The following is a 26,429-nucleotide window of genomic DNA, read 5'->3' on the forward strand; positions in this document are numbered from 1 at the left end:
GCTTGCTAACTTATGAGGAAATAGATCTTTCCGCCTCAGTAACAACAAAATTGGTCTTTGCATCTGCGAAAATTATGCTCTAGATGACAGCAATCCTGAACATTAATCAAGTATCAATCACTGACATGAGTGGAAAATGGAGCTGGCGTCTTTATTTAAGTCTTGTTTTGAGCAAAGCAAAGCAAGGACTGATTGCGGAGAAAACCCTTTAACAGGTTTGAAACAGCACGTTGCAGTGTGAGCTTGAAGGCTGAGGTCTGGTTCAATGCCCAGTTCTGTCTAAATGGCTGTGCTCCTTGTGCCTCAGTTTTCCCATTTGTAAAACAACAGAAACGTCATCACCTCTCAAGTCACCAAAGGATTAAATGAAGGAACACATCCCTATACAGAAGCAATGATCTATTAGATAAATTCAGAATAACCTGGGAGACTAAATCCATTAGGGAGAGAGTCCCTTATCTTGCCCAAGAGCTTAGAGTATATTTAACATGCTCTGTGCCCACACCAGGGGAATATTCTCTTTTTAGGGGAATATTCAGGTTTCTGAGCTGCCCAGTCCCCACCCAAAGGGCTTGTTCTCCATGTGTCAGCAGCACTGCCCTGATCTCCATCTAGGTTCATCCCAACTTGCCAGACTTAGATCTTACCCCCTTAAAAAAGCCTTCTGCCCCCAAATACAAAACCTAAATCCAATCACAAGGAATCACCAGGTAAACCAAATCCAAGACATGTAATCTTTAAAAACATGAAGGCCATGAATGACATAGAGACTGAAGAGACACAACAACTAAATGCAATATGTACTCCAGAATTAAAACTTCTTTTTTCTTTCTTTTTTTTTTTTTTTAGATGGATTCTCCCTCTGCCACCCAAGCTGGAGGGCAGTGGCACAATCTCAGCTCACTACAACCTCAGCCTCCTGGGTTCAAGCAATTCTCCTGCCTCAGCCTCCCGAGTAGCTGGGATTACAGGCGCCCACCACCACGCCCAGCTAATTCTTGTATTTTTAGTAGAGATGGGGTTTCACCATGTTGGCCCGGCTGGTCTTGAACTCCTGACCTCAGGTGATCCATTTGCCTTAGCCTCCCAAAGTGCTGGGATTACAGGCGTGAGCCACTGTGCCCGGCCAACAACTATTTTTTGCTCTAAGGGATAACTGGCAAAATTTGAATAAGCTTTTATCAATGACATTAGTTTCCTGATAATTGTACTCTGGTTATGTAAGGTAAATATCTTTGTTTTTAGAAAATACATGTTGAAATATTAAGGGGTGAAGGGATACAGTTTTGCAACTTACTCTCAAATGGGCCAGGAAAATATTAAAAATATAAATATATATTAAAAAACCAATCTGTATAGATAGATATATATATAGGGGAGGAGGTGGACAGTTTTTGCAACTTTTCAGTAAGTTTGAAATTAACTTCCTCTCCCCAGAGAAGCACTCCACAGTTGATTACACTCTTTCCTCTTTCTCTTTTAACATCCTTGTAATGTATTTTTTCATGCGGGCTGTTTACGGGAATTCCTTTTGTACGCCTCATACCACTTGACTTACAGGCAAATAACATTACAGCTGGAAGGAAGGGTCCTGAGAGACCACAAAATTTGAAACTTCTGCGGGCTGCAACCAGGCTGAGAGGGGTCCATGGCTGTTGTCACCCAGCTGATCAGTTCCCGAGCTGCCCTGTGTTCTAGGGGCTCTTTCCCCTACTTCACACCGCATGGCCACGCAATGCAAGAAGCTGCAAAGGAGTAGCAGGTGCAACTGATCCCCTTGGCCTTTGGGATGATGCTGGGCCTGTTGGGAGGGGCAGGAGGCCCTGGAGTCCCAGTCTTTCTCTCTGTTTATCCAGAGTGGAGCCATTATGTGAAAAATGTCAGGAAGCTGCTCTAATCCCATCTGTTCCCAGGGCTCTAGGTAACACCTATGTGTGAATGGGCCTCAAATTTGTCTCTCCAACCCTGACCTCCGCCTGAGGTCTACACTCCTATATCTAACTGCCAGTTCTTGAACATTGACTCAGCACCTCTAACATAACATGTCCCAAACCAAAGGTTAGATTTCTCCCTTCTCCTGCTTTTCCCTGTCTCAGGTTCAGTGGACCATTCCCCCAGTGGTTCAGGCCAAAACCTCAGGCTCATCTAACCTCCTGTTGTTCTCTCACACTCCACATCCTAGCAAATCACGTGGGCTCTATTTTCCAAACATATTCAGAATCTGGCTTTTCCTCAGTGCTGCCACCACCAGGCTGATCCAGGCCACCAGGACTGCTCAGCTGGACTTTTACAAGCACCTTGTGACAGTGTCCTGTTCCCACCCTTCCTGTGTCTACACTATTGCTCACCCAGCAACCACAGTGAGCGTGTCTCTCTCTGGCTCAGAACTATCCAAAGGCTTCTGCGTCACTTAGAATAAAATCTGCATCCTTAGAAGGATTTACCTGACTGGATCCCTCCCTGAGCAGTCAATCTCTTTTCTCACATTCTTCACTCCTTGACACTTCAGGCATCTCATCCCTGTGTTGTCCCAAAGGCATGAGAGCCTGGCATGCCCCCAACTTCAGCGTCTCTCCCCTGGTGCCCTCTCTGCCTAGAGTCCTTTGGCCAAGTATCTACAAGACTCTCGCTGACTGCACTCCCTGATTACCTTGTGCAAAAGAGCACTCTGCCCTTCCTGCACTGACTTTCCTTCACCTGACATCATACACTTCTTTGTTTACTATTATATCCCCCAGGAAGTTTCTAGACACAGGGAATCTATGTGGTTCTCTGTGAATCCCAGCCACTGCTTGGCACATAATAGGATCTCCTTAGTACTGTATTTACTAGATTAATAAATGAATGCGTTATTAAGTCAAAAAGCAAGGAGCAGAATGATGTATAAAATGCACACTCATTTATTTTAAAAGGGAAAAATATACACATGTATACTTGCTTATCTTTGGGAGGATGGAACAGCCTTGCCTTCTGCGATGGTGAATGGGTGACTGTGGGCAGGAGTAGGAGGGAGACTTTTCACTGTATACCCTTCTGTGATTTTTTGAATTTTGTAGTAGATACATGTGCTATCTGTCCAATGAATTAAAAACAGAAAAACATATTTGCCCCTGTGATATTGTGAACTATATATTTGGTCTTCAACCCATTTTTTGGCATTCAATTCTTAAAATCCTTAGAAGCGCCAAAATGATGTCTTTTGCATGCTAATGAGTTGACTGATGGCAGCAGGTAGGTAGCTTCAAGATGGGGGCTGTTCACCAGAAAGACCAAGGCAGGATTAGAGGGCTGGGACTTTCAGCTCCACCCCCCAACCTCTGGGAGGGGAGAGAGGCTGAGGGTTGAGTACATCACCAATGGCTAGTGGTTTAATCAATCATGCCTACATAATGAAGCCTCCATAAAAACCCAAAAGGGTTTGGAGAACTTCTGGATAGCTGAACATGTGGATGTTTACAGAAAGATTAAGAGCAACTCACTTCCAGGGCAGGGTGGCACAGTCTAGCTCCATAGGGACAGAAATTCTTATACTCGGGACCCTCCTAGACCTTGCCTTATGTATCTCTTCATCTGGCAGTTTATTTGTATCCTTTAAGATATCCTTTATAATAAACCAGTAAATGTGTTTCCCTGAGTTTTGTGAGCCACTCTGGCAAATTAATTGAACCCAAAGAGGGTGTTGTAAGAGTCCCAACTTGAAGCCAGTAGGCCAGAAATTCTGGAGGCCCAGACTTGCAACTAGTTGGACAGAGGGGGGACTGAGTCTTGGGGACTGAGCCCTCACCCTATGGGATCTGATGTGATGTCTAGGTAGATAGCGCCAGAATTGAATTAAAGGACATCCAGCTGGTGTCCACTGTGGAACTGATTGCTTGCTTGGTGGTGGGAAAAACTCCAACATGTTTGGTCTCAGAAGTCTTCTGTTGGCTGGGCGTGGTGGCTCACACCTGTAATCCCAGCACTTTGGGAGGCTGAGGTGGGCCGATCACCTGAGGTCGGGAGTTCAAGACCAACCTGACCAACATGGAGAAACTCCGTCTCTACTAAAAATACAAAATTAGCCAGGTGTAGTGACACATGCCTGTAATCCCAGCTACTGAGGAGGTTGAGGCAGAATTGCTTGAACCTGGGAGGTGGCGGTTGCAGTGAGCTGAGATCGTGCGGTTGCACTCCAGCCTGGGTAACGAGCAAATCTCCGTCTCAAAAAAAAAAAAAAAAAAAAAAAAAGAAGTCTTCTGTTGATGATTGTTGTGGTGTAAGAGCAAAGGAAAAACACACTGAGCATGATTTTTGCACACACAACACCCAACTCTAATAAAATGATTATGGGAAGACATATTCAGAGCAGACTTAGTCTGCATTTGTGACAAGGGAGAAAGGGCAGCAGTGGGACACTGGACCTGGAATGCCTAGGAGAGTGGTCCAGCTCTTCTCTACCTGTGAGACTCTGGCTGGGTTGCCTGTCTGGTCTCAGTAGGTCTTGAGTGGCTCTACTGCAATAAAGGGTTGGGGAGGTTAGATCTGACCATCTTAGAGATCTCTCTCCAGCTGTATGGCTCTGTAGTTCCATCTGATTGGATGTTACCTGTTGGACCACACAAATGGACAGGTCCTACGCTATGCCCTCATGAGATCTCTGCAGACCCAGCACCAATGTTGCAGGAACCCTCCTGCCAGTGACACAGCTAGGTGTCCCCATGGTTACCTGGGCCTGGGTATGACTGAGCTAGAAAGCTGAGGCTCACCCTCCTGCTTCCAGAGTCTTCCCCCTCAGGCCTGAGGCTTGGGGCTTTTGCATTGTGTACCTCTGCCACTTGAAACTCTCTGGGGAGCTGAGCAAAACAACACTCAGAGCCAGGTGTGGACAGGGCTGCCTGTGTCTCTACAGCTGAGCCTACCCCGGAGATAAAGAGATCGTCAGGTGGTCTCATGAGGCAGCAGGGCACACTAAGGTAAACTTTCCTTTCCTGAAAAATGTTGGTAAGAAAAAACTGAAAAGAGCTTTCAGAATGTTTGGGGAAAGGCCCTCTGCTGGGGAGGAATGTGAGGAGTGGGAGAGATGATGCTTGGGTACCATTCTAAATTATCTGCACGAGGAGAAGGAAGGGAACAGCTTGGGTGCACAGGAATTCGCCCCTCACTTTGGAATGCCCCACCTTACTGTCTTCCTTATTAGATTTGTCTTGTTGATGATTTTAGACTGAGACTAATGTTAATATGAGTTTAGATTCTGTCTGCACAGGCCAAGGGGTTGGTGGAGAAATGTTTGGAAGTGTTTTGGGTTTCAGAAGAAATTCCTTGCAGGATTAAAGAATTTTCTCTGGATGGTCCTCAAAATAGAGTTTAGGGTACAGTTACAGTACAGGAGAGTAAGGAAGGGTAAAATCATCATACTGCAAGTCAAACAAGAATGAGAAAGAAAGTGGGCTTTTCAGAAAAAGTTTGACAATACCTTTAGTCCTTAACCAATGATTTTAAGTCTAATTCTACATTTATTTTGAAAGCTCAAGAGTTCCAGTCTTCGGAGTTGTCATTTGGGGGTGGAGATAGGGGCAGGAGGTACGTACGGTTGTCACTCTGAGAAAAGGGGCCACTAAGAGAGGTTGTATGGGACACACAAGAATCACTTGAACCCAGGAGGCGGAGGTTGCAGTGAGGTGAGATTGAGCCACTGCACTCCAGCCTGGGCGACACAGTGAGACTCTGTCTAAAAAAAAAAAAAAAAAAAAAGAGTGAGAGGTTATATCCCTTAATATCTCTGGATTAATATCTTTAATATCCCTGGATATTAAAGAAAGTAGTAGACAGCATTAGGCTAGTGGATTTCATCTGGGCAGCACCAGATCACTTGTGGGGCTTCTGACTTGGCAGGTGTCAGGTAGGGTCTCCACTTCTTTATTTCAAAAAGCTTCAGAGATGACTGTAAATCAACACAATTGTCTGTTGTCACCCCTGCTTCCTTCTCCCCCAGGTCCAAACCCACTGTTGAGGATCACTGTTGGCTGTATCCTGGGCACTCATTGACTAAAAATGGACTAGTCTGTGAAGGTTCTTCCTGCACTATGCACCTGCACGATACACCTAAAATCTTAATTCGCCTTTAACAGCTGTACCCCACAGGAACCTATGAGGTCTTCAAAATGGGAGAACTTGGGATTGACTTTTTTCTTTCCACTCATTTAAATGCACTTTGAACCATGTGTAGACTGCAGGCACTTTAGAAAAAAACTGAGGTTGAAAAGTCTGTCTTGACTTCCAAGGAAGGGTAAGTCCCTGTTTGCAGCCCCAGGGCCTGCTCATTGTTAACAGTTTGCGTTTCAAACAACATACTTTGTGAGCAGTTAAATATGATGGATAATATAATTTTAGATTTATAATTGCTCTTCTCTTTTTTTGAGACAGGATCTCACTCTATTGCCCAGGCTGAGTACAGTGATGAGATCTCAGCTCATTGCAGCCTTGACCTCCTGGCTCAAGTGATCCTCCCGCCTCAGTTTCTTGAGTAGCTAGGACTACAGGCACCTGTCACCACACCCAGATAATTTTTGATTGTTTTGTAGAGACAAGGTCTTGCTATGTTGCCTAGGCTGGTTTGAACTCCCTCCTTGGCCTCTCAAAGTGTTGGGATTACAGGTGTGAGCCACCAATCCCAGCACTTTGGGAGGCAGAGGTGGGTGGATCACCTGAGGTCAGGTGTTCGAGACCAGCCTGAGCAACATGGTGAAACCCCGTCTCTACTAAAAAATACAAAAATTAGCTGGCCATGGTGGCAGGCACCTGTAATCCCAGCTACTTGGGAGGCTGAGGCAGGAGAATCACTTGAACCCGGGAGGTGGAGGTTGCAGTGAGCTGAGATTGCGCCATTGGACTCCAGCCTGGGCGACAGAGCAAGACTCTGTCTCAAAAAAAAAAAAAAAAAAAAAGCTACTTTTATCAATCACTCCTTTGGCAAGTGGCTTTTCCTTTTCCTCAGTTTACATTCAAAGCCTTCCATGATCTGGTTCCAATGTGATTTTCAAACTGGCTCCTCTCATACCTCCTGCAACCCACTCTCGTTGCTTCAAGTTGACTGGCTGCCTCACTGTTGTTTTTTCCTTCAATGCTGTAATAATGGCATAGGATTATATCATTAGAATGATGAATGTATCTTGACTTAACTGCTCCCCAATTGCTGAACATTTTTCTATTTCCCTTCTCTGTGTTTTACTTTGCCAGGAAGGGTATCTAAGGAATCATGCAGTCTAGCGGCTGTCAGCTTTGGCCAGTCACTGGAGTATGGGATTACTCCATACTCCATGGGAAGGGATGGATGGGAAGATGGGAGGGAGGTGGGGGTGTTATAAAACTCTCAATGGCGTTATGCATATAGGAAAAGGCACAAATCACACATGTGCCACTGGATGCCTATTCACAAACAAAATCCCCACGTAACCAGCATCTGGATCAGAAATGACATTCCCAGCACCCCAGAAAGGCTGGGGTGTAGTGGTTCATGACTTACGGGTGAATCATTTGTGTTCTGGAGTTCGAGACCAGCCCGGGCAACATGGGGAAACCCCCGTCTCTACTAAAAATACAAAAAAATTAGCTGGGCATGGTGGTGCATGCCTGTAGTTCCAGCCACTTGGGAGGCTGAGTTGGGGTGATTGAATAAGCCCAGGAAGTTGAAGCTGCTGAGCTGTGATCTTGCCACAACATAGTGAGATCCTGTCTGAAAGAAAAAAAAAGTCTCACTTTCAGATTGGTCATTTGATATCTGGATTTCTGGATCTGAGGTAAACCCAGGAATTTGCATTTTTAAGATTCTCCTCAGGGGCCTCCCATTTACCACTAGACTTGAAGACTACTCATCTACCAAAGATTTTCAAAGGGTGTCAGGTGTCCCCCTGGGGATGTGGGGTTAGAGACAGGGAGCCGTCAGCTCTGCCTTTCCATGGGTCAAAATCACTTGAATCTGTTTCTTATACTGGGCCTCCTTCGGTAGACAGCAATCCTTCAAACAACCATAATCTTGAAAACCACCCATATTAGGGCTCAAGGGAAGAAGCAGAACACAAGGATGAATACAGTACAGACATATCTATCAGCATTTACATGAATTTATTTCAGGGATTGACCTTTTGCAATAGTAAGAGCTGGTTAAACAGCTTCTACGAGGTGGTTGTTTTTGCATCTGATGTGAGTATGTGAGGTTCACAGGGCAAGCAGTCGGGGAGAACAACTGGGAATTCACAGGCCTTGATTGGAACCACATGAAAATGGACTGAAACTCATGTCACTTCTTGTTGCCTTTGACCTTGATGGTACAAATGTCCTGCAGAAGCTGCAGCTCTTCAGCATGCAGCTAAATGCACACACCTGGCCCAGGAGTCAGAGAAGCTGAAGGAGGATCCAGAAGGTGGAGCAGTTGCAGGCCCGGCTGGCAAATGAGTGACAACATATGTGTTGCAAAGTGCTGCTGCCTTTCCATCCTTGGAATCTCCCAAGAATTTCTCTTGGGCTCCATCCCAATTAGAAACTCACAGGACAGGGAATTCTGGGAAATGTAGTTCAGCCTAGTTCTAGGATGCATGACAGCCACCACACCACCCTCTGACCATCATGCCCATGCTTGGCTACCACTGGAATCTACAGTGTTAGCTTCCCAGGCAGCTCAAACATGTAGTTGAGGCTGAGAAGCACTGGCTGTCAACTGACACATGGATGTGAACTTTGAGACTGCCCCAACCCAGGTCCCAAGAAGATAAATTCTACACTTTTTTTCATCGCAAGAGGAGCATAAAAAGGTCTGGTTATTGTTCCTAAGGTCCTAAAATGTGGCTTTTATCATTATCCTGACTTCCTCCTGTCTGTCTTGTCTCAGCTAACCCAGCTACAACCTTCCTGTAGTCCTCAACACAGTGGCTGCACCCTGAACAAAGCCCTCCCTTGTTTATCCTCCTGGTACAAAGTGGATTAACAGCTGGAAGACCTCAAGATCATCCAAATGCCACCAAGCTCATAGTGAACTGAAGACTCAGAAGTTTTCACTATTAGGTTTCTAAATAAAGCATCTTTTCCTCTGTGACACAGACTAATTAAATGATTGTAACACAGCCAAGTGGTCAGTGAACACTTAACCACTGCGATGTGAGCCACAGAGCTGGTGAGAGCCAGTGCTGCAGAGTCACAGGTGGCTGAGCTGCTGCTGCTGAGTCTTTCTCAAGGACGGCTGAAGGAGAAGCCATTGGAGATAGGGGTGGTTGTAGAAGTGGGAAAAGAGTTGGGGGCTGGAAAGAGCTCTGGTGCAAGTTGCAGCTCTGCATCTAAGTGGCCATTGGGGTTTGCACAAGTCACTTAAATTTTCTAAACCTCAATATCAGCCCTACCTCCTGCACAGGATAATTGAGAACATCAATTGAGAGAATACACATGATACAGTCTGGGAGGAAGACAGTCCAAAAGCACGGACATTCCTGTGTTAGTCGTTTTAACTCTGTTATAGATGACACTGGTATAAGGTGAAGATTATTTAGTTTATAGATGAATTTTTATTTAGATATTTTGCTTTCTTTTTCCTATCTATGATGTGGTTATTTCTAATGAGGTCTGCTGAAGTGTGAGATTGACACAGGTGACTAAAATGGGATCTTTGAGATTAACTTTGGGTTTTTATTATTTATGCTCTCCCTCTCCTCTCCATTACAGCAGACAGCTGAAGACAGGCTGAACCACCCATTCTACACTCTGGAAATAAGTTTACATAGAAAGAACCCTTCTAAGAAAAAGCAACAGCTAACTCATCTTTCAGAGCATCCTTGAGGAGTAAAACTGGGAAAGGATCAGGCAGTGCTGCTCTGTGTTTATTGGTATGTTCACTATTTGTGGGAATTCTCTCTTTCAGAATCATATTTTCAGCTTCTTGAGGGCAGGTCTGAATCCTGATGAGGCTTTCTGTCTGCATTAGTGCCTGGGACAGTGCGGTAGAAAGGATGTGGTTTATAAGGATCCAAAGTTCTGAGATCTAGTTACAGCTCTGCCTCCCCAAAAGCCATTTTAATCCTTCTCGGTCTCAGTTTCCTCTCTGTAAGGTGGGAATTATCCACTGCATGGGAGTATTGTGTAGCACAAATTAGACAATCTGTGGGAAAATACTTCTATGACTTAAAATGTGCTGTGCAAGAGGGATAGACTGTGGTAAGAGCTGTTACGTCTCAAGAACTCTATACTGGTTGATCTTCCTGTTGAGGATAGGCAGGCACAGAGCACAGGCGGTCTACCCTGGGCTTCAGATGGGAAAACACTCAGGAATGGAGGAGAGGGGAAGGACATCCCTGGCAGCCCCTGGAGAGACCACAGACACTTTCTCACTGCCCATCTTGGAAGATCTCTGCACTATCTCTTTTGCTTCAAGCTGTTTGTTAGTCTGGTCCCTTGTTTATTTGTTCTTTTCTTTTCTTTCTTTCTTTTTTTTTTTTTAAGAGACAGAGTCTCACTCTGTTGCCCAGGCTGGAGTAAAGTGGTACGATCATAGCTCACCATGGTCTACATCGTGCAGCATTAGTAGTATAGTGGTGAGCATAGCTGCCTTCCATAGCTCATCGCAGTCTCAAATCCCTGGGCTCAAGTGACCCTCCCACCTCAGCCTGCTGAGTAGCTGGCACTATAGGCATAAGCCACTGCACCCAGCATATTTTAAGTTTTTTTGTAGAGACAGAATCTCACTATGTTGGCCAGGCTGGTCTTGAATTCCTGACTTCAAGCAATCCTCTCCCCATGGCCTCCCAAAGTTCTGGGATTACTGGCATGAGCCACCATACTCAGTCTATTGGTTCATTTTTTAAATCAGATGTTCACTGAGCACCTACTATGTGCCAAGCACTGTGCCAAGAATTGAGAATTGAATGGTAAGCAAAACTAGGTAAGGTCCCTGCCCTCATGGAGTGCAATCTGGCCTGTTTCTTCCCAAACATGTCTGGACTCAAGCCTATGCGCTAAGTCCTGTGAGTACCATCCAGCCCTGGGGACAGACATAAATGTGTTTTAGTGGGATTCCAGATTTAAGCTGAAAAATATCAACAAGTTTAGGCCAGGTCCAACAAGGAAAAAAAGAAAAGGCAAAACTCCCAGCAACCTCTTTTTTGGGTCTTCCTTCCTGTGCCCCCATCTCCGGTTTCCAGAGTCATACTCTTTATGGTTTTACCCTCTTTTGGAACTCTCACCTAACTCATTCATATTAAGGTGTTTCCTTCTCTAGAAGAACTGAATTTAATATGGAAAAAAGCCTTAAAGAAATGATACCCTAGCTGGAGGGATGTTAGAGGACATCCTAAATCACACCACTAGGGTAGTCACTTCAGAATGGCACTTTCAAGGGCAACAGGTGTAGAGGAAATGGGTGCTGGCAGCAGGGATGAGTTCCCTTAAGCAAATCTCTGTGCTCTTTAAACATTACTCAAGGTAAGCGGGGGGAAAGGCAGGGAGCAATATGGCTGCCATCAGGGTCCTTGTTTTTGTTTAGAGGAGGTGAGTTTGCAAGCGCTTATTCCATTACTATGAGTGATAACTACATAATTCACTGTATAAATGAATGTGGAAAAAAATAAAGACCAGGGAAGTCTTCTGTAGCCAGAGCCTAGAAAAGCTCCAGCCACTGGCCCGCTTTTTAAATTTTTCTCTAATTTCTGACCAAGCTGTCAGACAATCCTACTGGTGAATTTCCAGCTGGAATTTCAATTTCCCTCTTAGTGAGAAAAGTGAGACACATTTTATTATTAGACCCCAATCCCTAAAGTGAAATTCCTGAAAGACTGTTGGTTACGTGAACCCTGAGTAGACTCATTAAAAGAAAAGCTTTGTATTGTAAAATAAAGCATGGGCACTGAACACCACATGAAAGAGATGCTCTGCGTTGGGAGGGATGGGAAGGTCAACATCCGGGTAACCGCCATGCAGGTGGAGACACAGAACTTTGCCAAGCACCCCACTCCATATGTCTGGTCTGCTTGTAGCCACCCACCTCCCTCTAAAAGTAAGCAGACTCCTGGCTCCACAGTCTTTGCGTCCTTGTGTGTGTTTATGATGTCATTGCCCAAGCGTGTATCGTCAGAGGCTGCATTTCAGTCCTCCCATTTTTCGCATGACTTTTAAACTTATTTTAAGTGACCAATTTCCCCCTCATTCTTTTCCTTACAATTTTTCTGTTGAAGACCCTTGCTGTCCAATCTGCAGTTTCTCGCTGTCTGGATTTTGCTCTTGATGCATGCCAATATGCCCAAATGCACTCATTTTGATGCAAATAATCACTTATTAAAAAAAACCCTGTTTGCCAGCCATGTTCTTAAGGAGGGCACAACCCACCATAATCACTTTCTCATGAGCATGTGGGCAAAGGGAGTGCTCACAATAGAGGTAATGAGACAGAGAGAAAAACGTGAATGTGATTTATGAAAAAGAAATATATATATTTCCAATTGGAAGCGACCAGGGAATGCTTCTCTTTAATGCCTTTCAATATAGTTTGCTTTAGTAGGAAACGCATTTGGCATCATGTTATACTCTAGGGTCCAGGGTTGTATGCATTAGTTTTTATCAAAGATGATTGCATAATAGGAACCTGGATGTAGCAAAAACCTAAGGAATCTAAACCACTAACCAAGCTCACCAAATGTAACAAACATAAATCACAGATGAAAGGAAGATTAAATCTGGCTATTTACTTATGCAAGAAATGCAGGCTTTAAGATTTTTTCGTTTTCTAATCTCAGCAGGCAGGCCCATGAACATAATTATTAGTATTTTCAAGGCTTGATCAAATATTGGCTAATAAAGAACTCATTCACTTAACGGTGATGACCTCCAGGTACCTGCAGTAAGTCCAGAACCCTAAATTATATGCTCCAGAGCTATGGCACCTACATGATGGACAAAATAAATGAATAGTGTTATACTAGTAGATGGGAGTTTTTTTTAACACTTAAAATTAAATATGCCTGAATTAAATACCTGTTTTGATTTGCAGAGAGGAAAAAAGCTCCCAAAAGATGGATATGATAAAAGGCTTCCTTCAAACCCAATAGGCTACCAACACTACCTTCAAAAGCATCACAGCATTAGGGGCCAAAAAGACATAGAGGGGAATAAAAGAAATTAGGCTGAGGGCCTAAATGAGCACATGCTGGTTCTCTATTCTTATTTCTTTCCTTGGTTTTCCTAGGGATTGTATTTTTGAAAAAAAAAAATCAGGTTGGTGAGGCCTCCTCTCTGCTCACGTTCACTAGAGAGAAGGTAAGGGGATAGGGATAGGGAGGGAAAAGATAATCACAAGAAGGACGGAGGCAAATTTCACAGGCAGACTGTTATCTTCCTTGGGCTCAGGAGTTTTAAAACTCTGCTTGCAAGATTAGGTTCTTGCTTTTAGAGTATAGATGGTAAGAGATTTCCAACTCTGATTTTACAATGCTCTGGGGTATATGCAATTATTATGATGTGTGCATTTTAAATTCTCAAAGCCAGATTAATTTGAATTCTTTTTCACCAAAAAGGCAGACATTCAAAAGCTTTTTTTTTTCAGTAATCATCCTAGTCTACCTTTCTATATATATATATATATATATTTTTTTTTTTTTTTTTTTTTTTTTTTTTTTGAGACAGGTCTCGCTCTGTCACCCAGACTGAAGTGCAGTGGCACAATCACAGCTCACTACAGCCTCCATCTCCTGGGCTCAAGGAGCAATCCTCCCACCTCAGCCCCCTAAGTAGCTTGGGCTACAGGCATGCATAACCCCGCCTGGATCATTTTCACATTTTTTTTGTAGCGATAGGGTCTCACTATATTGCCCAGGCTGGTCTCAAACTCTTGGGATCAAGCAATCCTCCTGCCTCAGCCTCCAAAAGTACTGGGATTACAGGCGTGAGCTACCATGCCTGGCTCTTTTTGAAAGATTTGATACTCCTTGGAATTCACCCTGCCTGGGCCCTGGGACACAGTTGCTGTTTCAAGGCTAAGTACTTGTCTTCCCAGCTGGCTGGTGCTCTTCTTCCAGGCCCTCTCCGGATCACTAGGAATTCCACAGTTTTTCCCTAAGCCTTTTTTCCATCCTTGTCTCTCTTCTGAGTCCCTACTCCAAAACCCCTCATGGACTGCTCTCTTCTTGAGGTTTCCCACCTCGGCCTCTAAGGGCTATGGTGGAATGAAATTCCCGGTGGGCAGGCTGGGCTGGCTCCCAGCAGTGATATGTGAAGGGGAAGCAGAACTTCGCGAGAGGAATAAACCTATCGGGGCCTTCCATGCTTCCATCAGCTCACTTCTCCTCCTGGGCTGGGCTCAATCTAAGTATGTTACATCCATAACGGTGATTAATCCTCATACCACCTCTCTGAGAAGCATGATTATACCCATTTTCCACACATGAGAAGATTTACACTCAGTCAGAGCAGGAGCTAGACAAGGCTGGCTGAGCAGTGAACCTTGCTCCCAGCCTGGCTCTGAACCATCACACTCTTCAGTGTGAAGCAGGAGATTTTAGCCTCACGTTTCTCGACATTGGAAGGACTCAAGAGCTTTGGGGTTTGCTCCTTTGGTAGCCCAGTGGAGGACAGATCAGTGGTGACAGCTTCCAGCTCTGTGGCCCCCTGCCATGCCACTCTGAAAGGGGGCCCTTCCCTGCCTGTGCCTAGGCCTCCCTGGCCACCACCCAGTTTTTCCATGAAGGTCTACCACAGAATGCAGGTGGGTGTGTGAAGTCTTTACTCTGTACCTCCCTATACTGCCCAGGGTAGAATGTGCTGGTTCTTCTCAGGACTGTGCCATCTGTAGATAGACTAGGGCCTTAGCCTTCCTTCTTAGCAAACGATGTGTATCAGTTCATAGGAAACCACTCTGCTGATGACACTCAACATCTGAACACAGGACAGTAAAAAAGGCCCTTGATTTGGGAGGTACGGGGGAGAGAATGGAGACAGGCACAATTCTGCTTTACATCTTGAGCCATCCCTGCTGAAGGGGGTCCGTGGGGTGGCAGGGGGTGGTACGGCTTCAAATCCTTTCTTTGAACCATTTTAAAGTTTTCTTGCATGTTGTCTCCTTTCCCCATAAACCCATGTAACACATCACCAACTACTACACAGAAAATGTTAAATATATAATAAATATACTAAATTATACAAAAATATTATTTAGTGGACTTTTTTTCTAGTTTATTCTTACTTTTTTTTTTTTTAATCCAGGTACCCAATTTTATCAGCCAGGTGTGGAGTACTGGGTTGATGAATGTTGAAACAGTCATGGGGTTTCATTTACTCATTATGTCTTCCTTCTTCTGTGGGAGTCAGCACTGAGATGATAAATGCTGGGCTCAGGTCCAGCTCGGGCCACTCAATCCCAAGGTTCATATACAAACAGACCAGCTGGTTCAGGGCCCAGCAGGGAGGTGAGGCTTAAACCTCCTCGCTGGAGGAGGAGCCAATAAAAAGACTGGCAGCTTGGATAGTGAATGTATGTGTGTGTGTGTGTGTGTGCGTGTGTGTGTGTGTGTCAGAGTGACCTATTCCAGGTGGATGCTGGGAGTGGTGGCAGGAAGTGGGGTGTGATCAGAGAGACAGGAAAATGCTCAGAGAAATGTGTGATAGCTCAGATAGGTCTCAAACCACAAGGCCCTGTCTACGCATCCAGCACGATTCCTTCTGGAACACAGGGAGTTAAACATGAAACAACTCTAGAAACTGAAACCAATTATCCATGGCAATTTATTAAATAACTAAGGTTTCTAGGCCTTATTAAAATAAATGTTTAGTGTATTTTCTTATTCTCTGACATTCAGTTCTTCACTTGTCAGCACCTGCTGGCAGCAGCTGGAGTAATCTTACCAATTTTGCCGTATGTGCAAATCAATTTGATTTCCCCCCCAAAGATAGAAATCAGTAAAGTGATTAAGTTACAATTAAGGCATGTCATTGAAAGCCCAGATAACATGAAAAGGCTGAGGAGGAATCAGCTGGAGGTCACCAGTGATTTCCTTCTACCCAGGTTAAATGATTTCCCCCCCTCATTCTCCTGCCTGCTCTACTGCATGTGACACTGTGGATGAATCAACAAGCCTCCTCCTACTTCTGGGAAGTCTCTCCTTTTTCTGGCTTCCATCATGCTTTCCATATGCCAAGTTCTCCTCTTGTCACTCATACTGGCCCCCTAACTGTTAATCTGTCTGTCCATCCATCTATCCATCCACCTATCGAATAGATGTTTAATGACCCAGTGTGCCATGCACTGGGAAAAATGACAAAGGATATTTATGTCTGGTTTTACAGTTAAAAAAAATGCTTTTCCATATATTATTTAATTAAATTCTTGCTACAACCATATGAGGGGGCTGTTAGGATCCCCATTATTTTATATATGAGGAAACAGGCTCTGAGAGGATCTGCAATTTATTTAAAACAGCACAGCCAGCAGGTGGCAGGGTCTAGACATGAATTTAGGTTTTCATCCCATTAAGAATTCCTAATGGTACTCTCCTATATACTGGTGAGGTATAATTTCTCAACTAGCCTCACTGTTCCTAATGAAATGTCACGCTCCAGCTATCACGTATTTACTGAGACTATGCTAGGCTCCGAGGGCTGCAAAGACTGAGTCCCCACCCTCACAGAGCTTGTGGCTGAGTTGGGAAGGCAGACGTTAAACATATATGTTCACACAAGAAATACTTGTTTTCAACATATAAGGGGGAGCTCATCTAGTTGTGAAAATTAGGGGAGTCTTCCAGAAGGAAGTAATCATTAAGATGCAGTCTGAAGGATGAGTCAGAGTTAGCTTTGGAAAGCGAGGATGAAAGAAAATCACATGTACAGAGGGAAAAGCATGTATGTGCAAGGGCCCTGTGGCAGAAAGACCCAATGTGCTGAAATTTTGAAGGCCAGCTTGACTGGAATATAGCAAATGAAAGGGAGCCTGGCATAGGATGTGGCCCAGACCACACAAGACTTTGTAGCCATGATAATGATTTTTACTTTTAGCTTAAGAGCAATGGGAAGCCACAAGTCAAGAGAATGACATGATGAACTTTGATTTTGATTCTGACTTCTGCGTGCAGAATGAATTGCAGAGGAGCAAGAGTGGAAGCAGGAACAGCTGGAAGGCTTTTGCAGTTGTCCAGGTGGGAACTGATGGTAGCTTAGACCAGCTTTGTGGTGGTGAAAATGAAGAGAAGAACCCCACAGGTACCCCCTGCTCTGCTCAAGCCCATTTTCTTATTAGATCCTGACACCAGAGTGTGCTCACGAATTTGCAGTGAATGGAAGCTTGTCCACACTTCAGGGCTCTGCTGGAGTCTCCTCTTCCAGGAAGCCTTCTCCAGACAATGCCAGTCCTCTGAGATCTTTCAGAAGTTGTACGTCTCTTCTGCGTTTTCCATTCTCACACCTGATGCTTCTCTATGGCTTGGCTGCTCTCTGGTCCACTCCTGGAGATGCCTTCATTTCTCTTGTTGTCTTGCTTTCTCCCTTTGGAAAGTAAATGCTTTGTTGGCATTTGCTGAATGGTATCAACACGGCTCCTTTGGAAATTATATTTGTAAATGATTACTCATGCCAATTGCCATGTTTCCCCCTAAATTAAACACTGGTTGCTTAAATGCATCTTCATGATCTTGTTCTATCAAAATGTATGTCCCAATTTTTCCATTATTTCCTCTAAACTCTCTTCCATATTTCTCCTAGTAGAAAGCAGTTTCAGGGGGAATGCAATGGGGGTGGGGTGGGGGCAGGAGTGCAATTAAACAACGGCTGTCTGGCCAGAATTCCTATACCTTTTTAATGGGGTATTTGATTAATCCTTTTCATGGGCACCATTATTCATGCCTTGATAGAATCTTATTTTATAGCTCTTAATACATGGACCCAATTTATCCACATCACATTGTATTCTAATACTTGTCATGCAAGTTATTAGCTATCTCCTTCTCAGTGTAAAATCATCAGTAAGTTTGATTAGCTTATTCCCTGGGGATGATAGGGGAGATAAGAACAGACACAGTACAATATGACCCCAATGGCTCTGCATTCTCAAAAGAAGACTGCTACATGGAATCCATTTATGGAGCCAGGGTGGCCAAAACAAACATCCGCCCCATGGAGGGGACTCTGTGCAACCCAGGAGCTGTAGCCATGAAGGGCTGACTGCTGTCATTACTGGCAGGACTGAGCTATCATCCTAAGTGAGATTTTAATAAAAAATAGTGGGGTTCTCCACCTCCTGCTTAACACCCCCTCCCAATGCCTTTCCTGAGAATCACAGCCCAGAAGCTTCCCTTTACTCCTTGACATCCCTTCTGCCTTCAATCCCTGTTCTTTTCCTGCTGGGCACCTGGCAGGGCGGACAACCTAGAAGGAGATGCACAGTGCTGTGTACTGCTCTTTCTCCAGCACAGGCTTGGGTCTAAGCCCCCAGCCCTGTCTTTCTCTTCTCTGGAACCAAATCTGAGCCTTGGGACTCATAGGTGGCTTTGCTTTTGTAAGCAAAGTCACTCCTTAGCTTGAAAGAGAGAAGGGGCCTGCACAACCCGTACAGGATGGTAGGCTGCAAGCCCATGGAGAGTTTCTAATGCCCCTTCCCCTACCCAACCACCTTTCTTCAGCCCAATCAGGTGCACCCCTATGGCCCCAATGGCTGCAGCCCTCCTCATCTTTACACCAAAGGCCCTGTCAATGATTGTTGTGCTTTTCTGAGCCTGGCAAGAGTCTCATTGAGGTGACATTCTTCCCTTCCAAAGGTGGTGCCCAATTCCCTTCCTGTAGTGTGTGAGCTGGACTTAGAGACTGATTTCTAATTAACAGAATAGAGTGGATGTGACAGCGTGTCCCTTCTGAGACTAGGCCATAAAAGGCATTTTGACTTTCTCCCTCCCTCTCTTGGGTTGTTGGCTCTCAGGGAAGTCAACTGCTATGCTGTGAGCAGGGCTGTGGAGAGGCCTAAGGTACTGAGCACCAGGAACTGAGGCCTCCAGCCAACAGCCATGTGAGGGAGTCATCTTAGGAGTGGGCCCTCCAACTCCAGTTAAGCCTTCAGATGAAAGCTTGACTGCAGCCTCATGAGAGACTCTGAGCAGCACCACACAGCTGAGCCACTCCCAGATCCCTGGCCCACAGAAACTGTGCAAGACAACACAGATTTGTTGTTCTAAGCTGTTAACATTGGAGTTATTTGTTATGCGGCAACAGGTTACTAACACACTCTTCTACTTTAGGGTAAGGCTCTCGTCTTCTTTTCCCCCTCAATTCCCTTCTTAGGTTCTATTTTCATCTCTTCTGTCTTGAGGATGTCTGGTATCCCTGTTGCCCCCTCCACTGACCCGTCCCTCTGTGTCCACTCAGTCCTCACAGTCTCAAGGACTCTTTCCCAAGAAGGGGGAATGGAGGAGGGAGGAGCTCCCCAAGACCTGGGTTTGCAGTTCCACTCTTGCCTGCCATCCAGAGTGACATCTGGCATTAGGAGAATGACTTTTTTTGCAGAGGGCATTCTTCCTCAGGCCATGAGGCTGCCTCTTGTCTTTAAACCTGGGGGCATAATAACTTCAGCCAGGCCCACAGCCAGCATGAGAAGACTTTGCAAACATCATGTTCCCCTTTGTATCATATGCTCATCTCCTGTGCCCTTTTTGCTCATCTGCAATTTCTGCAAAAGGTCATGTCTCATTTCAGCTTTGCCGTTAAGTGCATTTGACACTAGGTGGGAATTCCAAAACTGGATGAAGACGCAATCTGGCTTAAATGCTGCAAGGCGGGCCACTATACTTCACCCCAACCAGCTGTGTCCTGCTAGCATAGACACCCATGCAGGAGGTGGCAATCTGATAGTCACTTCCTTCATAATTATACATGGGGCAAAATGCAGTGTTTTTTTTATTGTTGTTTGTTTGCTTTTTTTGAGATGGAGTCTTGCTCTGTCGCCTAGGCTGGAATGCATTGGCGCATTCTCGGTTCACTGCAACCTCCACCTCTCGGGTTCAAGTGATTCTCCTGCCCTAGCCTCCTGAGGAGCTGGGATTACAGGTGCCCGCCACCATGCCCAGCTAATTTTTATATTTTTAGTATAGATGGGGTCAGGCTGGTCTTGAACTCCTGACCTCAGGTGATCCACCCACCTCGGCCTTCCAAATTGCTGAGATTACAGGCATGAGCCATGGTGCCTGGCTGTAGTTTTTAACTAAAAGCAAAAAAAATCCAGGTAGCTTTTCCATCTGGTCAAATCCTAGTAATTTTTACAAAATCAATCTCAGTTTAATGGAGCAAAGTCAGACAGAGATAGACCTCAATTTTCTAGAAGGCTTGGCAAAGATAAAAAAAAACACACAATGGACCTAAGCAGGGGAGTGGACCCCAAAGCAGTGGTTCTCAAAGTATAGTCCCAGGGCCAACAGCATCAGCGTCATCTGGGGACCTGCTAGAAATGCACATTCTGGGGCCCCAACCCAGATCTACTGAATCAGAAACTTGGGATAGGGGAGCCACAATTGACTTTAACAAGCTCTCCAGGGGATTCTGACACATGACTACAAGTTGCGTATCACTGACTTAAAGGATTAAACATCTAAATCATTCATTCAGTCATAAGCTATTGATTGAATACCCACTATTTGTCAGTCATGGTGAACTCTGGGGCAATGTGGAGGAATGATAGGGAATGTCTTCCTCAAGGAGTTCACAATACTCTCTTCCCTTGCTTTATTACAAAGCTTGAAAAGAATGCAGGAATCTGAAGACATAATCCAAGGAATGGAAATTATTCTTTATATGTAACTTTTCAATGGACAGGAGGCACATCAAAATTTTTTTTTCCAGGAACGATCATACTCTCAAAATAGTAACCTTACTAAAGTAAGTAAATGTGTGGGTTTAATATATCATGTACAGCTGGCTCAGGCTTTTAGACTTTAAAAAAAAAAAAAGATTATGAGATTCCACCATGAATGAAATGCAGGATTATTTCAAAGATTCACTTAGGCATCTGTCTGTCTTAATGAACAAACTATTCAGTGTTACCATCTTCCTTGAAGTAGGAGTTCTTGCCACTTTCTCTTAAAATAAGTCTAGGCCGGGCGTCGTGGCTCACACCTGTAATCCCAGCACTTTGGGAGGCTGGGGCAGGTGATCACTTGAGGTCAGGAGTTCGAGACCAGCCTGGCCAACATGGTGAAACCCCATCTCTACTAAAAATACAAAAATTAGCTAGGCATGGTGGTGCATGCCTGTAATCCCAGCTACTCAGGAGGCTGAGGCAGGAGAATTGCTTAAACTCAGGAGGTGGATGTTGCAGTGAGCAGAGGTGGCGCCACTGCACTCCAGCCTGGGTCAGAAAAACAAACAAACAAACAAAAACAACCTCTAAACAAGTCATAACAGTTCATTTGTATTGTGTGCTGGGCTTGGGATATCTCTATATTCATTAGCTCATTTGATCCTTCCCTGATCCTACAAAGTAGATGCTGATCCTGAAAAGCAGATGTAGCAAACACATACAGTCTGCAGATGAACAGAGTCTGAAAGAGGCAGAAACAGGAACCCAGACTCATCTCTTAACCCCAGGCAAATGATCCTCCTGTGCTGTCTCTCATCCCCCTTGGGTCATTTTGCTGCTCATTAAACTACTGATTAATTGGGAAAACATAAAAGGAAATACTACTCTCCCCTAAAAGGTTTCTAGTATGAAATCCCTGGCTAAAGCTTAAACTGTGGGATTTATTTTGAAATTTTAAAGTTCATGCTAGATTTCTCCTTCAATACCATAGATAATGAAGAGCTGGCTATAAACTTCTTATGGTCACCAGCATTAGTAGCCTGTGTGAGAATCCGATCCATGCTCAACAGATCCTGCTTGGAGAAGATGCTCCACATTTTCTCCTTTCTCAGAGTGTCTCAAAGATGCTCATGGACTCACTGTAATACTATCAGAATAGATGACTTTCCTGTATCTGGGATGAACTTGAACTGATCCAGTCAAGCCTGGGCCCTTGTGACCAAGGATGTCTAGTTAATCTGGCAGCTGTGGGGATGAAGAATGTGACCTATGGCCACAGAAGAAATCAAAACTGTCTGGCCAGACCAGAAACACACTCAACCCTTTGGCATAGGCAGGAGGTGTGCCCAGGGACTGAGCTCATTCGCCACACAGGCTTACCCTTCATTTACAAAGGAATCACAGGTCAACCATGTTTTGGCAACTAGATCAGGAGCCCTCTTCTGCCTATTGCATCCTTGGACATAACCTGGTGGCTTTATTTATTATGTATATGTATATGTAAGCAACAAATTCAAAGTCCATGTGGGCTGCATAAAAAACCCTGAATGTATCTCTCAAGCCACTTATAGTGCATGCAACTCGAAGGAAACGGAAATGTATGCACCTTTCCCACTGACTTTCTATAATCAGTCTTTTTAGAATAAAAAGTTCAACTTTCATCTGTTTTTAAGTCAGGGATGCTTGTTGGCTTGTGCTGAGACATTGATTTGATTAGTAGCATTCTGTGGAACTACAGACATGAGATGTTGAGCTCACAAATGTATGATTCATTTCGGGATTTTGAAATGAGAAATGCACCTATCAATGACACAGAAGCTGGGAGATTCTGAGAAAGCATTTCATGCATATAAATGGCACATGCGATGAAAAAATATGCTTATGGTTACAATCCCGAAGCCAGGGACCACCCCACTGTGCTCTCCACCCTCGAGAAGTGACGGCTCCACAGGAAACCGCTGGGATTAGACGATCCTGCGTTTGGACACCCATATGCCACCTCATTTATCTACCTGTGACAGGGATAGTGCTGGAAGAGGATCAAAAGATGACAAATTGCTTCTGGTTTTAAAGGAGCTGTTCAGGCTGGGTGTACACCCTGGGGGAACGAGCTTCCGTGCCAGGAGCCATCACTTCATCCCATCCTAAGGCCACATTTTGGCAAACATCAACCAGCAGATGACTGCTGTCTCCTTTCACCAGTGGATTCAAAGACGCTTGCTCTGAAAGCCTGAAATTCAGTCCTTCTGAAGACGTGTGCTGCAGAGAGCAGATCTGCCCACACACTGCAGTGAGGCAGGACGGCGGGCAGGAAGCAAGTGTTCCAGATGACAGGGATTTTTCCCGTGTTGAGGCAGACAGATAACAGGGGAATGATTTTGCAGGGGAATGACTCCAGAGTAGAGAAAGTATAGTATCAGTAAATGACCCTAGAAAAGACTGATACAAGTGAGATAAGTGGACAAAAATTTCCAAGATGCTGGCCACTGGAATCTGCTTTTGGGGACACAGAAGCCCCCAAGATTCCAGCTTTCCTGGGAGTAGAAGGGAGGCCCACTGGGAGTTTCAAGAGGGTCCACCTGAGCAAAACCCAGCCCTCCATAAGCCCCTATACTCGCCAGCCAGTGGTCCAGCTAAGGCCACGTATCCATCCAGCTACGAGCCTTGCTCCTCTACCACCATGCGTCCTCTCTGGGAATGACTATGTAATTCATGGTTAACCCACTCAGTCCTCTGAAGGTGAGCTTTCCTCAGCCAGTCCAGCTTGTGTTTCTTCTCTGCCATGTGCTGAAATTCACAAGGCCAGAGAAGTGTCTCGCTGTGTTTAAGTGTATAGATGCCTGGTGTTCTCCTACACGTTGCAGTCCTATTTACTTATTTTATCCTCCTGACAACCTCTGAGACAGGTACTATTATTATCCCCATTTTGAGGCTGATGAAATTGAGGCACAGAGAGATGAGGATTGGCTGAAGGTCATACAGCCAGTGAATAGCAGAGCTGAGGTCAAGCCCAGATAGCCTGGCTCTGGGGTCTGGCTCTTTCAGAACCCCTCTGCTGCCTCTTCTATAGAAAGCTCCTTGAAACCCAGCGGCTGCAGCCCATGTGGGCACTGGCTTGCTCAGACCTTCCTCCTTCTCCAGTCCACCCCTCTGGAGTTCGGTTGGTACTCTGGGCTGGAGTGCAGAGCCTGCAGCGTGAAAAGACAGAGGCTCATCTCCAAGCCCCTTATTTGTTTCTAAATTCAGGCCAGATGTACCTAAACATTTGTTTTGTGCTTGTTTTGAACATTCCATCGTGATGCCCAAGGCCGCTTCATAGATGGTCTCTCTGTTCTCCTTAGTGAGCATCTGGCCCCCTCTCCTCTCACCTCTTGTCTCTGGGAACACTCTTCCTGCCACCAACTGATGTTCCCTGCCTAACCTCATTACACATTTCAGCTAAAAATGCCTATTTTCCATGTGGCAGTGAGGTATAATTATAGCACAAGTTACATGCCAAGGCATTTCCAAATTTATCACTTCTAATAATAACCTTGGTATATAACCACCATACCCATTCCATAGATGGGCAAACAGAGGTAGGAGGTCATAGCAAGGTTGCAAGGGACTCCCAAATTGCCAGGTCACTTGAGCCACTTGCATAAAATTCTCTCTCCAGATCGCTTTCTCTCAACTTCCTATTCAACAAACTTATCTGTGGCCTGGGAATGAGAGATATTAACAGGATCAAGTTGTATCTATGCCTGTACTCCAGCTCTCAGAACACTAACAAGCGACTCTAAGCTTTGGTGGCAAGGTCATCAATGCTTAGCTTTCAGTCAAAACCCATCATGAGTAGGTTTACATGCATGAAACATGTACTTGGAGTTTTTGGTCTACACAGTTCTCTTATTACCCATTGTAACTAATCAGAATGCTGAAGGGATTTATTCCCAGCGTCTGCTGAAATGACCATAACTTTTGTTCTGATAGAATCTTCTGGCCAAGAAATGAAAGGCTAGACTAGAACCTATAAGAAGACGAGTAATCTTCCTTCAGAGTCAAAACTGTAAAACTGGTTTTCAAATAGTTATTGCAGAAGGCTTGGGTCCTGTGTAAGGAAGATACGAGACAGCTAGAGGATGTATTTGTTGCATGTAAATCTAGAATTAGAAACTGTAAATGTTGGAAGTTTCATAAAAGTAAATTTGCCTCCTGTACTGGGCGCATTTTTTTGCTGCTCTGTGAGCTTTTTTCCCCCGTGGGGTCTCTATCCATGGAAAATGCAGTTATGGGGAGTCAGGAATCCTGACTTCTAGTCCCAGCTCTACCGCTATCACTTGTGTGGCCTCAGGCAAATCACTGAATTTCTTTGAGCTTCCAAATCTGTGAAACCAGTATCCGCCAGTGTACCTTACTGAGTTGTTACAAAAATCAAAATGAGTGAGCTACAAGAGTGCTTCGGAAACAGCAAGATGCTGTAGAAATGGAAGATATTTCTATAGGCAAATGATCAAGCTCAAAAGGCAGTCATGAGTAGAGAAGCCTCTCAACTGTTTTCAGAGGAATCATCTTCCAGAGACATTGCTGATAAGTGGCTTTTGCAAGCGTGGCTATGGAAGCGTGACCATGCCAGTCTACCTCACGGTATTCAAAAACAGGCGACGGCACACTATTTTGTGTGTTTGCTGCCTCTACTCATGTTCGTGCTTGACTCTCTCTTATCCCACCACTCAGGCAATGCTTGGCACATAGTGGGTGCTCAGAAATGTGAGACAAATTAAAGAATGCCAGCCTAAGTATTTTAGTCCCTCGAGCACAGGAAGTTTGTTGGTGGGAAGGAATGGGGGCAAAGATGGGAAATTTCTGGAAGCCTGAGTGTAGGGTGACCTGCTGACTCAGGCCTAAGGGATTTCCCAGGAAAAGATGGTCATTCTACCTGGATGTCCTATTTGAATATCCACTTTGCTTCCTCCCAGTCAGCAGGGAATACAGTATTTGAAGAGAAGACTGGTAGAAGGCATATGTGTCTCTGAGTTCCTGAAGAGTGGATCCCTAGGGATTTATAGCCTGGGCATTTTCTTTTACCTTTTTGTCTCCTTAGTTTCAATAGGTGGCATCATCTTTTCACCATCAGGAATCCGACAGAATTATGCCCCTTCCATTTTTCTTGCATCAGATTATCACCTCTAAGTTATTTTCCTGATCCTTGCCAGTGGTGTTCTGCCACCAGCTGAATCTTCTCCCTAACAGCTCGTGGCATTCGGTGTAAAACTGCAGCCTTTAGCAGGACTTGCATTCGGAATTGTTACAAGTGCTTTGTGCAGGCTTCACCAGAAACACATGCACTGCAGAATTGCTGCCTGGATCAAGATCTGACTGGTGCACGTAGCAGGGAGATGACATTTTGGGCCAGTGCAGTGATGTGATCAGTTGGGGATTTCCCCTTTAAAAACTTAACGGCAAAAGCCTGCCTGAGACAATTCAATATTCATAAATGGAAAGCATAGATGGCGTTTCTGCTCTGCCAAGAGCAATAGCTATTTATCATGGCAAATGACTGAAATAGTTGTACATACAATGCTTTACTCAGCGCTGTAAATTACGGTATACAGAAGATTAAGCTTAAGCCTAATGCTACCCTTGAGCTTCAACAGCTGAGTCCTATAAATGGATA

At 44.8% G+C, this 26,429-nt stretch overlaps 1 protein-coding gene across 17 annotated transcripts in view; it reads right to left on the reverse strand.

Moving 5' to 3' along the window:
- Window positions 1–26,429, reverse strand: part of ATXN7L1 (ataxin 7 like 1) — a 267,359-nt gene that overhangs the window by 134,113 nt on the left and 106,817 nt on the right. The window contains exon 4 of one of the 17 annotated variants that reach the window (XM_055283580.2): window positions 16,392–17,481. The exons of the other annotated variants lie outside the window; for them this stretch is intronic. Within the exon in view, the coding sequence (XP_055139555.1) occupies window positions 17,396–17,481 (86 nt within the window). The 3' untranslated portion in view covers window positions 16,392–17,395. Of the gene's footprint in view, window positions 1–16,391; window positions 17,482–26,429 lie in introns of those variants that run through there. 17 annotated transcript variants of the gene reach the window in all.

Source organism: Symphalangus syndactylus, chromosome 6, assembly GCF_028878055.3.
Source record: "Symphalangus syndactylus isolate Jambi chromosome 6, NHGRI_mSymSyn1-v2.1_pri, whole genome shotgun sequence".
Lineage (NCBI taxonomy): Eukaryota > Metazoa > Chordata > Mammalia > Primates > Hylobatidae > Symphalangus > Symphalangus syndactylus.